Source organism: Oncorhynchus kisutch, linkage group LG24, assembly GCF_002021735.2.
Source record: "Oncorhynchus kisutch isolate 150728-3 linkage group LG24, Okis_V2, whole genome shotgun sequence".
Taxonomy (NCBI): Eukaryota; Metazoa; Chordata; class Actinopteri; order Salmoniformes; family Salmonidae; genus Oncorhynchus; species Oncorhynchus kisutch.
The window spans coordinates 10101083-10116286 of NC_034197.2; the positions used below are offsets into that span (position 1 = coordinate 10101083).

General features: G+C 41.8%; 1 protein-coding gene across 3 annotated transcripts in view; it reads left to right on the top strand.

The window, feature by feature from the left end:
• Window positions 1-14909, top strand: part of hoxc3a (homeobox C3a) — a 43457-nt gene extending 28548 nt beyond the window's left edge. For 2 of the 3 annotated variants that reach the window (XM_020460049.2, XM_031803793.1), the window contains exons 3-5: window positions 10646-10791; window positions 11013-11334; window positions 12937-14909. In XM_020460049.2, coding sequence (XP_020315638.1) covers window positions 10684-10791; window positions 11013-11334; window positions 12937-13634 — 1128 coding nt within the window. In that variant the 5' untranslated portion in view covers window positions 10646-10683 and the 3' untranslated portion in view covers window positions 13635-14909. Of the gene's footprint in view, window positions 1-10645; window positions 11335-12936 lie in introns of those variants that run through there. The other variant, XM_031803792.1, reaches the window with a different exon arrangement.
• Window positions 14910-15204: the final 295 nt, after the last annotated feature.

The following is a 15204-nucleotide window of genomic DNA, read 5'->3' on the forward strand; positions in this document are numbered from 1 at the left end:
CCCCAGAGGGGCAGATGCACCATGTCTGGCCTGTGTGCTTATGGGCATCTATGTGTGTGTGTGTGTGTGTGTGTGTGTGTGTGTGTGTGTGTGTGTGTGTGTGTGTGTGTGTGTGTGTGTGTGTGTGTGTGTGTGTGTGTGTGTGTGTGCGTGCGTGTGTGTGTGGTGAATTGATTCTCAAATCTATTATTAATTAATTATTTACAAGTAGAAAAGTTGCCATCCAAGGCTCAATATTTAAAAAGTATAGGGACTTAAAAGTTGTCAATACAATTATGGTTATTCCTTTATAAACATCATAACATATGCTACATTTAACAGTTGTAATTAGGCCTACTGCAGTTACTTATAAAGTATTTATAGATATTAGTATAACGTAATATAGCATTTTACCTAAGTTTCAGTCCCTGGTAGACAAGTGTCCAAGTATTGGTCTATATGAGACATGGATCAATGTCAGAGATGGACTGAATGCACTGGACTGCTGCCTAAATGATAAAGGGAGAGTGATTAGTTGCAATACCAAGTGAGCTACTCATAACTTCTTGTCTTCACTAGTATACCCAACAGACGTTTAATATGAATTTGATTAAATGTATTTCTCTGGACAAGTAACATACATTTCCAAGGTATTGTATAATTCTCAGCAGCCATCTGTTCTTGTCAGCTCTCCAAGTCTATGCAGGTCCATTAAATCAGGTGAGAGGTTGAGGCTTTGGATTGGGTTAAAACGTTCAATTCAGGCATTCATTCCGAATGGTTCAGTTAAGGGTTAAGGTTTGATATAGGGTTAAAACAAATATAAAATAAAATGATTGTCTACCACTGGGATTGGACACAAGACCATCTGATCCGAAGTCATGGGATTATGCCCATCCGCCACGCCTGTCCATAACACCAAGCCTATGGTAATAGCGCTCCGTGTTGCCCCTAGTGGCCGGTTTAGAAGGCATTTACCGATGTCTTCGGGACAAGTCCATCTTGAACAATCTGCCTGGTTGGACTACAAGGTTGCATTTGCTGAGTGTAGGCGAAAATGTATTTCTGTAGGATCAAAACTATGGCATTATTGCAGAACTCGATGGGTCCAATTGCATTGTAGCAGATACAGGAATCATGAAAATATTCCATAACAAATGTAGTCATTATTGATGCACAGTATATTGCCCCACCTGGACATTTTAGGGAATAATGAGATTGTGATGCTCAGATGCAAACTGGTAACAGTTCACTGCAGTATACTGTGTAGGTATCATGTGTTTTGAGAAATGGAACATAACAGTTTTAGAAGTTATATTAGCCTACTGTTGGAACGTATTGGCAGAGAATCAATCCAAAAATACTACGTAATATAGAACTTCCATCCGTTCTAGAGATTGGAGGTCCTTTGGCCATGGCCGATATCCAAGTGCATGGGGTTATTGTAACAATATTTCACTCCCAGAAGCACTCTTCTGAAATAACTGGTTGTTCAGTTTATGGTATAGGCCCTAGAGAGGGAGATACAACTGAAAAGTAGTGTTTTATGTCTATATTGGACACAAACCAACATGTTAATTTACTCAAATGTTCATGGAAATGTATGTCCAGAAACTAAGGATATATGTTGGCCAAGAAAGACAAAATAGCCAGTTTCACTTTTAATCTGTCGTTTTAATGGGTTATTATTGTTAGGAGTTGAAGCCAATGGCTATGGTTCAGTCTACAGTCTTAGAAAAAGCCTAGAACCTTTTGGTTCTTTGGACAAGATAAAATAACCTTTTACAAAAAAAGGTTCTACAGTGCCACACGGTAAAAGGTTCTACAGTGCCTTCAGAAAGTATTCAAACCCCTTGAGTTATTCTACATTTTGTTGTGTTACACACTGAATAAAACATTTATTCCATTTATTTTTTCCTCCCCACTCTACAAACAATACCCCATAATGAGAAAGTGAAAATGTAAAAAAAAAATAAACATGTATTCATTTACATAAGTATTCACACCCCTCAGTCAATGCATGTTAGAATCACCTTTGGCAGGAATTACAGCTGTAGGTCTTTCTGGGTAAGTCTATAAGATCTTTGCACATTATTATTTTTAGAATTCTTCAAGCTCTCCCTCGCCCTCCATTTGACAAATCGGACCATAATTCTATCCTACTGAATCCTGCATTACAAGCAAAATTGAAAGGAGGAAGCACCAGTGGCTCGTCAATAAAAAAGTGGTTAGATGAAGCCGATGCTAAACTACAGGACTGTTTTGGTAGCACCGACTGGAATATGTTCCGGGATTCTTCCAATGGTATTGAGGAGTACACCACATCAGTCACTGGCTTCATCAATAAGTGCATCGATGACATCATCCCCACAGTGACATACCCCCAACCAGAAGCCATGGATTACAGGCAACATCCGCGCTGAGCTAAAGGGTAGAGCTGCCGCTTTCAAGGAGCGGGACTCTAACCCGGAAGCTTATAAGAAATCCCGCTATTCCCTCCGACGAACCATCAAACAGGCAAAGTGTCAATACAGGACTAAGATTGAATCGTACTACACCGGCTCTGACGCTTGTCGGATGTGGCAGGGCTTGCAAACTAATACAGACTACAAAGGGAAGTGCAGCCAAGAGCTTCCCAGTGACATGAGCCTACCAGACAAGCTAAATTACTTCTATGCTCGCTTCGAGTCAAGAAACACTGAAACATGCATGAGAGCACCAGCTGTTCCGGACGACTGTGTGATCACACTCTCCGCAGCCGATGTGAGTAAGACCTTTAAACAGGTCAACATTCACAAGGCCGATGGGCCAGACAGATTAGCAGGACGTGTACTCCGAGCATCTGCTGACCAACTGTCAAGTGTCTTCACCGACATTTTCAACCTCTCCCTGTCTGAGTCTATAATACAAACATGTCTCAAGCAGACCACCATAGTCCCTGTGCCCAATAACACTAAGGTACAGTGGCTTACGAAAATATTCACCCCCCTTGGCATTTTTCCTATTTTGTTGCCTTACAACCTGGAATTAAAATAGATTTTTGGGGGGTTTGTATCATTTGATTTACACACTCACATGCCTACCACTTTGAAGATGCAAAATGTTTCTAATTGTGAAACAAACAAGAAATAAGACAAAAAAAAACGGAAAACTTGAGCGTGCATAACTATTTACCCCCCACCAAAATCAATACTTTGTAGAGCTATCTTTCTTAGCAATTACAGCTGAAAGTCTCTTGGGGTATGTCTCTATAAGCTTGGCACATCTAGCCACTGGGATTTTTTTCCCATTCTTCAAGGCAAAACTGCTCCAGCTCCTTCAGGTTGGATGGGTTCTGCTGGTGTTCAGCAATCTTTAAGTCATACCACAGATTCTCAAGTTGATTGAGGTCTGGGCTTTGACTAGGCCATTCCAAGACATTGTGTTTCCCCTTAAACCACTCAAGTGTTGCTTTAGCAGTATGCTTAGGGTCATTGTCCTGCTGGAAGGTGAACCTCCTTCCCAGTCTCAAATCTCTGGGAGACTGAAACAGGTTCCCCTCGTGGATTTCCCTGTATTTAGCGCCATCCATCATTGCTTCAATTCTGCCTCTCTGATTAATGCCCTCCTTGCCTGAGTTTTGGTGGGAGGCCTTCTCTTGGCAGGTTTGTTGTGGTGCCAGATTCTTTCCATTTTTTAATTAATGGATTTAATGGTGCTCCATGGGGTGTTTAAAGTTTTGGATATTTTCTCCGGCCTGTTTGAGAGCTCCTTGGTCTTCATGGTGTCGCTTGCTTGGTCTTGCCCCTTGCATAATGGTGTTGCAGACTCTGGGGCCCTTCAGAGCAGGTATATATATACTGAGATCATGTGACACTTAGATTGCACATAGGTGGACTTTACTTAACTAATTATGAGACTTATGAAGGTAATTGGTTGCACCAGATCTTATTTAGGGGCTTCATAGCAAAGGAGGTGAATACATATGCACGCACCACAATTCCGTTTGGAATTTTTTTAAATTTCACTTGACCAATTTGGACTATTTTGTGTTTGTCCAATACATGAACTCCAAATAAAAATCAATTTAAAAGACAGGTTGTATTGCAACAAAATAGGAAAAATAGCCAATGAATACTTTTGCAAGGCACTTGTAATCTGCCTAAATGACTACTGATTCATACACTCACGTCTGTAGGCATGAAGAGCTTTGAAAGGCTGGTCATGGCTCACATCAACACCATTATCCCAGAATCCTGAGACCCACTCCAATTTGCATACCGCCCCAACAGATTCACAGATGATGCAATCTCTAGTGTACTCCACACTACCCTTTCACACCTGGACAAAAGGAACACCTATGTGAGAATGCTATACCATTGACGACAGCTCAGCGCTCAGCGTTGCCCTCAAAGTTCATCACTAAGCTAAGGACCTTAGCACTAAGCACCTCCCTCTGCAACTGGGTCCTGGAAATTCTGATGGGCCGCCCCCAGGTGGTAAGGGTAGGTAACAACAAATCCGCCACGCTGATCCTCAACACGTGGGCCCCTCAGGAGTGTGTGCTCAGTCCCCTCCTGTACTCCCTGTTCACTCATGATTGCACGACCAGGCATGACTCCAACACCATCATTAAGTTTGCCGATGACACAACAGTGGTAGGCCTGGTCATCAATAACGACGAGACAGCATATAGGGAGGAGGACAGACACCTGACCGTGTGGTGCAAGGACAAAAACCTCTCCCTCAACGTGATTAAGACTAAGGCGATGATTGTGGACTACAGGAAAAGGAGGACCGAGCGCGCCCCCATTCACATCGACAGGGCTGTAGTGGAGCAGGTGCCTCCACTACAGAGCTTCAAGTTCTTTGGTGTCCACATCACCAGGACAGTCGTGAAGAGGCCACGACAAATCCCCTCAGGAGACTGAACAAATTTGGCATGGGTCCTTAGATCCTCAAAAGGTTCTACAGCTGCACCATCGAGGCCATCCAGACTGGTTGTATCACTGCCTGGTATGGCAACTGCTCGGCATCCGACTGCAAGGCACTACAGAGGGTAGTGCGCACAGTCCAGTACATCACTGTGGCCAAGCTTCCTGCCATCCAGGACCTCTATACCAGGCGGTGTCAGAGGAAGGCCATAAAACTTGTCAAAGACTCCAGCCACCCTAGTCATAGACTGTTCTCTCTGCTACCACACGGCAAGCGGTACCGGAGCGTCAAGTCTAGGTCCAAGAGGCTTCTAAGCAGCTTCTACCCCCAAGCCGTAAGACTACTGAACGTCTAATCAAATGGCTATCCAGGCTATGCCTCCCACCCTCTTTTACTCTGCTCCCCTCTGTTATTATCTATGCATAAGTCACTTTAATAACTCTACCTACATGTACAGTATATACAGATCAACTCGGAAGTTTACATGCACCTTAGCCAAATACATTTAAACTCAGTTTGTCACAATTCCTGACATTTAAAAAATTCCCTGTCTTAGGTCAGTTAGCATCGCCATTTTATTGTAAGAATGTGAAATGTCAGAATAATAGTAGAGAGAATGATTTATTTCAGCTTTTATTTCTTTCATCACATTCCCAGTGGGTCAGACGTTTCATACATGCAAATAGTAGGTGGTAGCATTGCCTTTAAATTGCTTAACTTGGGTCAAACATTTCGGGTTGCTTTCCACAAGCTTCCCACAATAAGTTGGGTGAATTTTTGCCCATTCTTCCTGACAGAGCTGGTGTAACTGAGTCAGGTTTGTAGGCCTCCTTGCTCACACACGCTTTTTCAGTTCTGCCCACAAATTTCCTATAGGATTGAGGTCAGGGCTTTGTGATGGCTGCTTCAATACCTTGACTTTGTTGTCCTTAAGCCATTTTGCCACAACTTTGGATATATGCTTGGGGTCATTGTCCATTTGGAAGACCCATTTGCGACCAAGCTTTAACTTCCTGACTGATGTCTTAGGATGTTGCTTCAATATATCCACGTAATTTTCCTTCTCATGATGCCATTTATTTTGTGAAGTGCACCAGTCCCTCCTACAGCAAAGCACCCCCATAACATGATGCTGCCACCCCTGTGCTTCACAGTTGGGGGGGGGGTGTTCTTCGGCTTGCAGGCCTCCCCCTTTTTACTCCAAACATAACAATGGTCATTATGGCCAAACAGTTCTATTTTTGTTTCATGAGACCAGAGGAAATTTCTCCAAAAAGTGCATTTGCAAACCGTAGTCTGGATTTTGTCTGGCGGTTTTGGAGCAGTGGCTGTTCCTTGCTGAGCGGCCTTTCAGGTTATGTTGATTTGGACTCGTTTTACTGTAGATATAGATACTTTCATACCTGTTTCCTCCAGCATCTTCACAAGGTTATTTGCTGTTGTTCTGGGATAGATTTGCACTCTTCGCCCCATAATACGTTCATCTCTAGGAGACAGAATGCGTCTCCTTCCTCAGCGGTATGACAGCTGTGTGGTCCCATGGTGTTTATACTTGCATGCTATTGTTTGTGCAGATGAATGTGGTACCTTCAGGCATTTGGAAATTGCTCCCAAGGATGAACCAGACTTGTGGAGTTCTACAATTTCTTTTCTGAGGTCTTGGCTGATTTCTTTTGATTTTCCCATGATGTCAAGCAAAGAGGCACTGAGTTTGAAGGTAGGCCTTGCAATACATCCACAGGTACACCTCCAATTGACTCAAATGATGTCAATTAGCCTATCAGAAGCTTCTAAAGCCTTGGCATCATTTTCTGGATTTTTCCAAGCAGTTTAAAGGCACAGTCAACTTAGTATGTAAACCTCTGACCCACTGGAATTGTGATACAGTGAATTATAAGTGAAATAATCTGTAAACAATTGTTGGAAAAATGACTTGTGTCATGTACAAAGTAGATGTCCTAACCGACTTGCCAAAACTATAGTTTGTTAACAAGAAATTTGTGGAGTGGTTGAAAAATAAGTTTTAATGACTCCAACCAAAGTGTATGTTAACTTCCGACTTCAAATGTATGTGTGAGGCTTGGGGGGGTTGAGAAAGGAGCAGACGACACATTTTTGATGTTTTATTGTATTGTTATTGTAAAGAAGTCAGCCAGAGTTGACTTAGGCCATCATTCAAACAAGGAGATACCTGCCTGGCCACCAATGCATATTTCCAAACTATGTTTGCAAATAATGACAATGCATTCTAAAAACTATGCTGGTATTCATTTGTGCTTTCATTAATTGTTTATTAAATTATATTCTGAGCTCAAAACATTGTTGGTTAATGGTAGTAGCCATAATTCATAAATGGCACCATGCAGGGTTCCATATGGTACCATTTTGTTTTAGTGAAGAAGAACCTCTAGGGTTCTGATAAAAGAACCCCATAAAATGGTTCTACATAGAACATTTAGGGGTTCCATACATAAAGCACGCAATAGAACCTTTTTGGTTCTATAAGGAACCGTTTTTTCTAAGTGTATTGCATGTACATGTCCTATTTATATAGGTCAAGACATTAACACGTGTTCTGGGAAGAAAGGAAATTGACAATGTGTGTCTTTTACTTTTCCTCATGTATAAAGTGTGCAGTGCTCAGCAAAGTCTCCGGTCCTTTCATTTCACTCTGAATTGTTTACAGCAATGTAGGGCACCGGGCCAATAAATCTCCCGCGTGCTCTGCCGAGACAGGTCCATTTGTATGCACCGTTTTAACCGACAACATCCTCTGCCCATTAACGTCCTTCCACGAGCTCTCTGTCTCCTCTTCTCTGCCCGACTCGAGCTCTGTCCGCCGAAAATACATTATGGGCATGGATGCTTTTTGTTGAGAAGAGCAGTGTGGAGAACAGTGTTTTTGGAACAAAGGGGTTCTGAATTTTGCTGCTAGTGCTAAGGCCTACATGGTAGCCATGTCAACACGAAAAAGTCCACATTAGTGGAAATGCTATATGCTGTGAGTTATGATATATTGTATGTTAAAATCCTCAATCGTTACGAAACTTTTTCAATGTTTCCTCGGCTGTTTGTGTCAGCCACCAAGCCGTGAAAAAGGGGTTGACACCCAGAGGGACTGGCGCGCGCTTTGTGCAGACAGAGAAAAATGATTTATTGCCACTTGGGCGGTTCAACCAGAGTTCACGGAGATTCGTGGTGTAGGCGCACGGATGAGCTAAATTATGTTCTTGCTGAGATAGTATATCACAGATTATATTCTATATCCAACACAGCCGAGTGTTCAACGATTTGAAACAAAGAAAACAAACGGAATTGAATTCCTTTCCTCTCATTTCTCATTTCCAGCTAAAATTAGTGATATGATGATGGTAATAATAACAATAATCATGTTATCCTTATAATTATCCTAATCCTAATACTGTACTGAGTATGTGTAGTCTATATATCGAAATTGATCATGGGTGAGTAAAATGAAAAAGTGGATTAAATGCACATGAAGCTGAAATAGGCCTATTGAGTTCCCTTATCGGCATCTGTATCTCAGGTTGGAATGAATCGTCTCGCATTCACCGCACACTCCCAACCAAGTCATATTTCATGTCGCCTAAATGGCACCAATGCGAACCCTGCTATGTGCACACTGAATGCCTCTCTCTGAAGAGCTCTGTGACAGCAATTCACTGTACTCTAAATAACAAATCGTTCTTAAAACAAGAATGATTTTGGGAAGAACAATTGAAAAAGTTAAGGGCATGAGGAGGAGTGTCTTCTGATGAGCTCCCTCTAATAGACGCAGTATAACCTGCCTGTTTAATTGTGCACAGTATACTAGGCATACCAGTTTCAAATGAAATGGCCAGAGGTAGCCTATTTGAATGTAGGCCTAATATGGTAAATAAATGCGAATATATGTCATTTTTGTATGTGCACACGTCTTATTGTTAACGTTTAATAAGAGATGGTCTGCTTATTTGTCCCAATCTCCTATATGATTCTGAAAAGGCTATGTTCTCTCTCATTACTATGAGGCTGTGAACATGACTAGGATAGGACTATGACCCATAACTCGATTTAGCTGAAATTCAAGTGGAGTATTTTGTTTATCCTGATGATCAACTGCATGCTCTCCGTGAACATTTGATGTTGCCGGAAATCCTATCTCTACCTGCGTGCTATTCTTGTTGTTCTATTATTCTAAATGATCCCGTCAAAAAAGGTCCTTTAAATAGTTTTAGCCAACAATATTGAGAACATGATATGCTCCTTCTTTATGTTCAAATAACGTATTGGCGTGAGTGTGTGACGTGTGAATGGAGGATATGAATCAGGGAGTGAGGTTACACTTGTGGCGGGGCTAGAAGGAGGGTAAACGGAAGAGGGATTAAATCAGAGCGGTGCTGTGAAGATGCTGGGTCGTCCCGGCTAGGCGATCCAGAGTGCATCATCCATCACGGTGCTGCTGGAAGACATCTATTGCGGATTCTCCTCAACAGATTTGTTATATTATATTATAGAAATACTAGTGAAAATATATTATTGTAGGCCTAGAATCTAATCAACATTTTCTGATAATATCATCCTTAGTCCACGTACACTTTAAAGCCACCAGAGCCCTAATCTCTACATGGCTCGTGCTGTAGACCATGCTCGTTTGGGTAGGGTATTTATAGCTAGCTATATAGTCAATTTTTTTATTGTAATATTTACATTGGCCTAAACATTATTGCAACAGCACACCTCCAAGTTAAATGACTAGCAAGTTCCTGAAGTCCATAGGCTATTGCTTTGGTGTTATAGCGTTGGGTTCGTATAACCCAGCCAGCCAGTCATTTTCCTCCCTCTTTGTCTGTCCGTCCATAAACACGGGTTTTATCAATGGAAAAATACCCTGTAATATGAATGTTGTTAGGCAGAGCAAAACACATCCACGTGGATATTGATTAGTAATCGCAGGTAGCCAGACATTTGAGGTAAAAAAAATAGTATTATTTTCGATATTCTTTTGTGGTCTTCTCATTCTCTTTGTGTGTGGCAATGATTGTCAAAAGCCTTTGTTTGACCACTCCCATTGACTCTATTCGAATCTATTCCAAGTCCTTTAATCTAAGTAGATAAGTGCACTGCTCACTTGGATGGTTCCCTCACTCAGTGTATTAGCATACAACCACTATGAACTGAATGCATATTCACAAGCAAATAGAATAAAGTAAATAGACAAAAGTATAGTTTTAAGCCCAAGCTTTGTATATCCAGAGAAATACCACTCACAATGGTTGGTCCTCATTTTTAATATAGTAATACCACTTCAACAAACAGCACACTCATGTTACAATAACACATTCACGAAAATTACACATTTTAGTCAAATGTCTTTTTTTTGTGTATATCTCGCGATAGCATTGATATTATCCAAGTAGGCTAACATACTACTTATTCGATAGTTTCCAACAAGGAGCATTGATATAACCTACCGGGGAAGTTTAAAAAAACGATGCAACTTTCATTGCGCTGGATTTCCATTCGAATTCTTCCCACCATCTGGTACTCTGTAAATAAAAAACGAATAGATATTTAGTTCCAAATGATACGTTCAGTTGCGTGCCTCTTTTTCTGTCTATCTCTTACTCACTTACTCTCTCTCTCTCTCTCTCTCCCTCCATCTTCCCCTCTCTCGCGTTCTAAAACTGCCTACATACACTGCTTGTCCTCTCTTACTTTTCATACACTAATTAGTTGTTTTCATCCATAGGTGAAGAAACCCGTGCTTATTGCAATGCTGCCTGAAGAATGGGAGCGGGTTCCTCCAGCGCGATTAAGTTCCTTTCGGACGGTTTGCAACTCCAGCGCGCGATTATTGGAGGACGGCCCCACGTGACTTCACGGTTTACCCCTCTGGTAATATTATTCAATACAGTCTTAAAGCTTATTTAAAGTCTTCTGCATAAAGCTTTTACATTTACGTTCGTTGTAAAAGCTATATATTTAACATGCAAAAGTGCATACCTTCCCAACATTCAGGGCGTACCCATAGTTATATTTATCAGAGTGAATTTGATGAAGTGCACCCTGCTAGGTCTATGGACCAGCACCAGTCCCTTCTCCCATGTCATCTACAGGGCGAACACAACACTGCAACCGAACCTGCTGGATGCGTCACCGGACACAGTGAGGGAGGCCACGCGCCACAATTCCGAGAGATTCCACTCTTCCAGCGTTCAGTCACCTCTTCTGCTTGTATCAGCTGTACGCCGTACCCGACTGACCCGTTATGGGGCACCCCGGACCCGGTGGATACCCGCCATGCCAAGGGCAAAGCAGTCGTCAGAGACAAGAGGTGCAGTGCATCCACTTACTTCCTCTCACCGAGGCATCTCTTCCCTTGGATGAGAGAAACTCGGCATGACCTACACCAGAGTGCATCGGACTCCAACGAATTAGGTAAATATAATGTCATATTTGAATATAGTACAGTGTCATAATGATGAATGTGCATATGACTAGCCTATATCTGCATTTACCTAGTCTTCAAACGTATTTTACAGAACATTGCACACCTTATAATTTTGGTGCCAAAAGGACATTTGTGAGTTATGACTTGCTCACATATTAACATAGAAAGAATAAGTATTAGGCAATAACTCTTGTTTTAACCTTTATTGACGTAATATAGAGTTTAGATGTTGTCTATATTTCTCTTTTTATTGACCAGAATTATGCTATGCCTACACTTTTAGAAAACAAGGGTGCTATTTAGAACCTAAAGGGGTTCATCAGCTGTCACCACAGGAGAACCCTTTGAAGAACCCTGTTTGGTTCCAGGTAGAACCCTTTTTGGTTCCAGGTAGAACTCTTTTTCACAGAGAGTTCCATGTAGAACCCTTTTTTCACAGAGGGTTTTACATGGAACCCAAAAGAGTTCTACCTGTAACCAAAACGGGTTCTACTTGGAACCAAAAATGGTTCTCCCACCCTCCTTTTCTAAGAGTGTATATACACATACATATGTTTGTGTTACATTTGAAGAAATTTGAATAATACGTTTGAACAACTCCTTATGTTAGTTCTCAATTCTAGCACACACGATCATTTCCTCCTAAGTAGGTCAGATATCCAGGTGTAAACGGGGACTTTAAACCCTGAATACAATAGTCACTGACAGGATTGTTGTGGCACATCTGACACTCTGACGGTGGTTGTTTCCAGTGGTGGTCCCAAGGCACTCTTTAAGTGATTGAGTTGACAGGTACACTACTGCCGTGTGTAGATGTGATTAATGCGGATGTAAGACGATTCCCTGAAAAACAACTTTCTCAAAACACTATCATCTGAGACAAGCTGTAACTGGTGTTAATGTCCCAGACACTTGCAGTGCATTATCAGCAAGGTATAGACGTCTTTCTCTCTTAGGCCCATGGGACAGGTCTCTCTTGGGCTAGTCATGAACACAAAGCAATTGATGCAATTAAGGAGAGATGGAAGCTTTGAAGGAAACACATGTAGCCCTTTCCTGCAGTCAATGACCAAAAGTGCCCTCTTTGGCGTTATGAGTGGAAAGTTATTCATATTCATCATCATTTCATCATTAATAAAAAAACGTTTTTTTTAAACAACGGAAATCTGGTGGTTTCTATGTCAAATAGTTTTGTTATATTTCAGGCTTCTGTGATGTATATGAAGTGTAATATTGGGATGCAACGTCACAATGTAATACATTTCAACTCTATATCTGACATGGTACAGGTGTCTTCTTTTCTTAAGTCCATGTGTGTGAGGTGTATACTTTTGTTTCAAAGTAGATTTGGTTAAGACTACCAAGAAACACTGTGTGACCCTGATTTAGCCCACTGCAGTAAAAGGTTAATTGACTCCAGAAAAAAACACTTTATCCCAGGACACTTTACAAGATGCCTATTAGGATTCCTAAGTCCCTCAGTTAAGCTTTTCCCTTTTTACGCAAGCTAGGCGGAAGCTCGCCTGGGTGCCCGCTAGCTGACTTTTAATTGACTGCTCCTTCACATGTTCCTTTTGTCATTTCCCCAGGTGATTCAGTGTGCAGTCGTAACGAGGCTGGTGGTCTCCCGAGTAGAGGAAGAGACGGAGGGCGAGACGGAGGGAGGCGAGCGAGGACGGCGTTCACCAGTACTCAGCTAGTGGAGCTGGAGAAGGAGTTTCACTTCAGCCCCTACCTATGTCGACCACGCAGGCTGGAGATGGCTGCAGGCCTGAGGCTCACAGACCGGCAGATCAAGATCTGGTTCCAGAACCGACGCATGAAATACAAGAAGGATCATAAGGAGGACAGAGGGACAGCGACTGAGACACCGTTGCCGTGCCTCTCTACCACCACACACATGCCATCCCTCAGCCCAAGGTCCTCTGTTGGAGTTGGGTACTCGGGATTCAGAAGTGCTGGTCTGGTGAGAGGGACTCGGTCTCCAAACCTTCTCCTCGTTAATTGTGATCGTACCCCGGCGTCGGGTTCTCACAGTAAGGCCAACACCAGTGACTGTTTACGTGTTACTCCCATGGACCTTCCCCAGCTCACCACCGGAACTGCGACTGACTCTGATAGTCTGCAGTCGGCCCTTACGGTTGTAGACAGCGGATGTTTGTGCCCGGGTCTCTCCAAACTCGCCCCAGGGCACCTATCCTCTTATGTTGACAGTGACATCAGTGCATATTTCAGATGTAGAGGATTCCTCTTAGACCTAGAACCCCCTACACTTACTCACCTGTAAGAGCAGGCCTATGCCACAAACCTAAACACCTAGACCTTCAAGTAATATGTGTGTGTGTAGGTGGTCAATTCAATCAAACCAGCATTGTGGAGGCTAGCTTTCGTTCAACTTTCTGATAGTGGCTCACTGAAGAATGCAGATTTATTACCTATAGGGTTTCCAGTATCCTTACAGGTTTCTAGTCCAAAAGCGACCACTACTGCCCCCTCTGTTCCTGTTACACCTTGTGGCAAAATGTTATCTTTTTGAATCAAAATGGACATGATTTATATTAGCAATAAAAAGACATCCTGCTACTGTTTTGCATGTCAAATGCATGTTTTCAACACATTCTCAATCCATTTTTGTATTTTCATGTGTCATGGCTTGTGCTTGTCGTCTATTTAAATCAGAGAGAAAGGAATTTGACTTTAAGGTATAGGTATCACGTGTTATGTTATGATCTCGTAATGATCCTGATGAAGAGAGTGTGTCTGTCGAAATGTCGGTTATTCAATTATTGCACCTGAGCTCCTAGAATGTGAGGCTCTCCTTTTCTTTTTCAAGTGTTTCTTTCGCCTCCAGAATGATCCTGTAAGTAGCGTTAACGTACTAGCGATCAGTTTTGTTTTTTCAAGAGCTCCTAATGTGTCAAATAATTGTGGCGGCCATATCTGTAAATCAGAGAGAAAGGAATTTGACTTCGGCTGTAGGTGTCCTGTGTTAGGCCATGTTTTGTGTTCTTATCATTAAATAGCTGTTCGTTCGTGTGAGTTTGTGTAAGTGTGAAAACACAGAAGCATATGTTCATATTGAATGAGGTTCTATTTTTAGTTATATATGTGTTTGTGTTGAAGCTAGAATCCCTTCGTTAAAACAATATCAACATGGCTCCCTGTCCCTGTTTCGCTAAAAAGCTAAGGGATGGGGCTGGAGAAATGTAACTACTCTCAAATTCATAGACAGCGCTATGGATGCAAGGACTGACCATCCATGATTTCAAATGTATCGTTTTAACCATGTTTTTCGAGGCTATACAGTGTTTGTTTACATTTACATTGTTGACAAACATTGGGGTAAAACAAGCTTTATGTTTGTGTTCTGATAGGGTACGACTGTTGAACTAAGCTCATGAGGCATTTATAAGTTATATTCTTCAAGAGTCAATGGGTATATGTCATTAATCTATAAATTAAAACTGGATGCAGAAACTAAGGATCATAGTTTTTTTTAAAACGTCTTTGATACTGTTCTTGATTAATGAGATGCTTAATAAATGCATTTGTGGAAAATCAATCTCAGTGGAATCATTATCTTTATTCATTTCTTATTAGAATGACTTCATTCTCCAGCAGCATTTTATTGAGATTAAAGAGTGCATTCTACTTCTGGAAAACAAGTTTTGTAATGAAATTAGCCCATACTGTGGAATAGATTCAATAAAAACTCTGTGATATTATGTTTTCATGTTACACAATCTCTGGGCACCACTTTCCCTGGCTCCTGCCTCCTGTTTACCCTACATTAATCATGGAGACAAGGCAGTGTTTCCAGCAGTCCAACCACAGGCTCTCAACCCACTAGACATCTT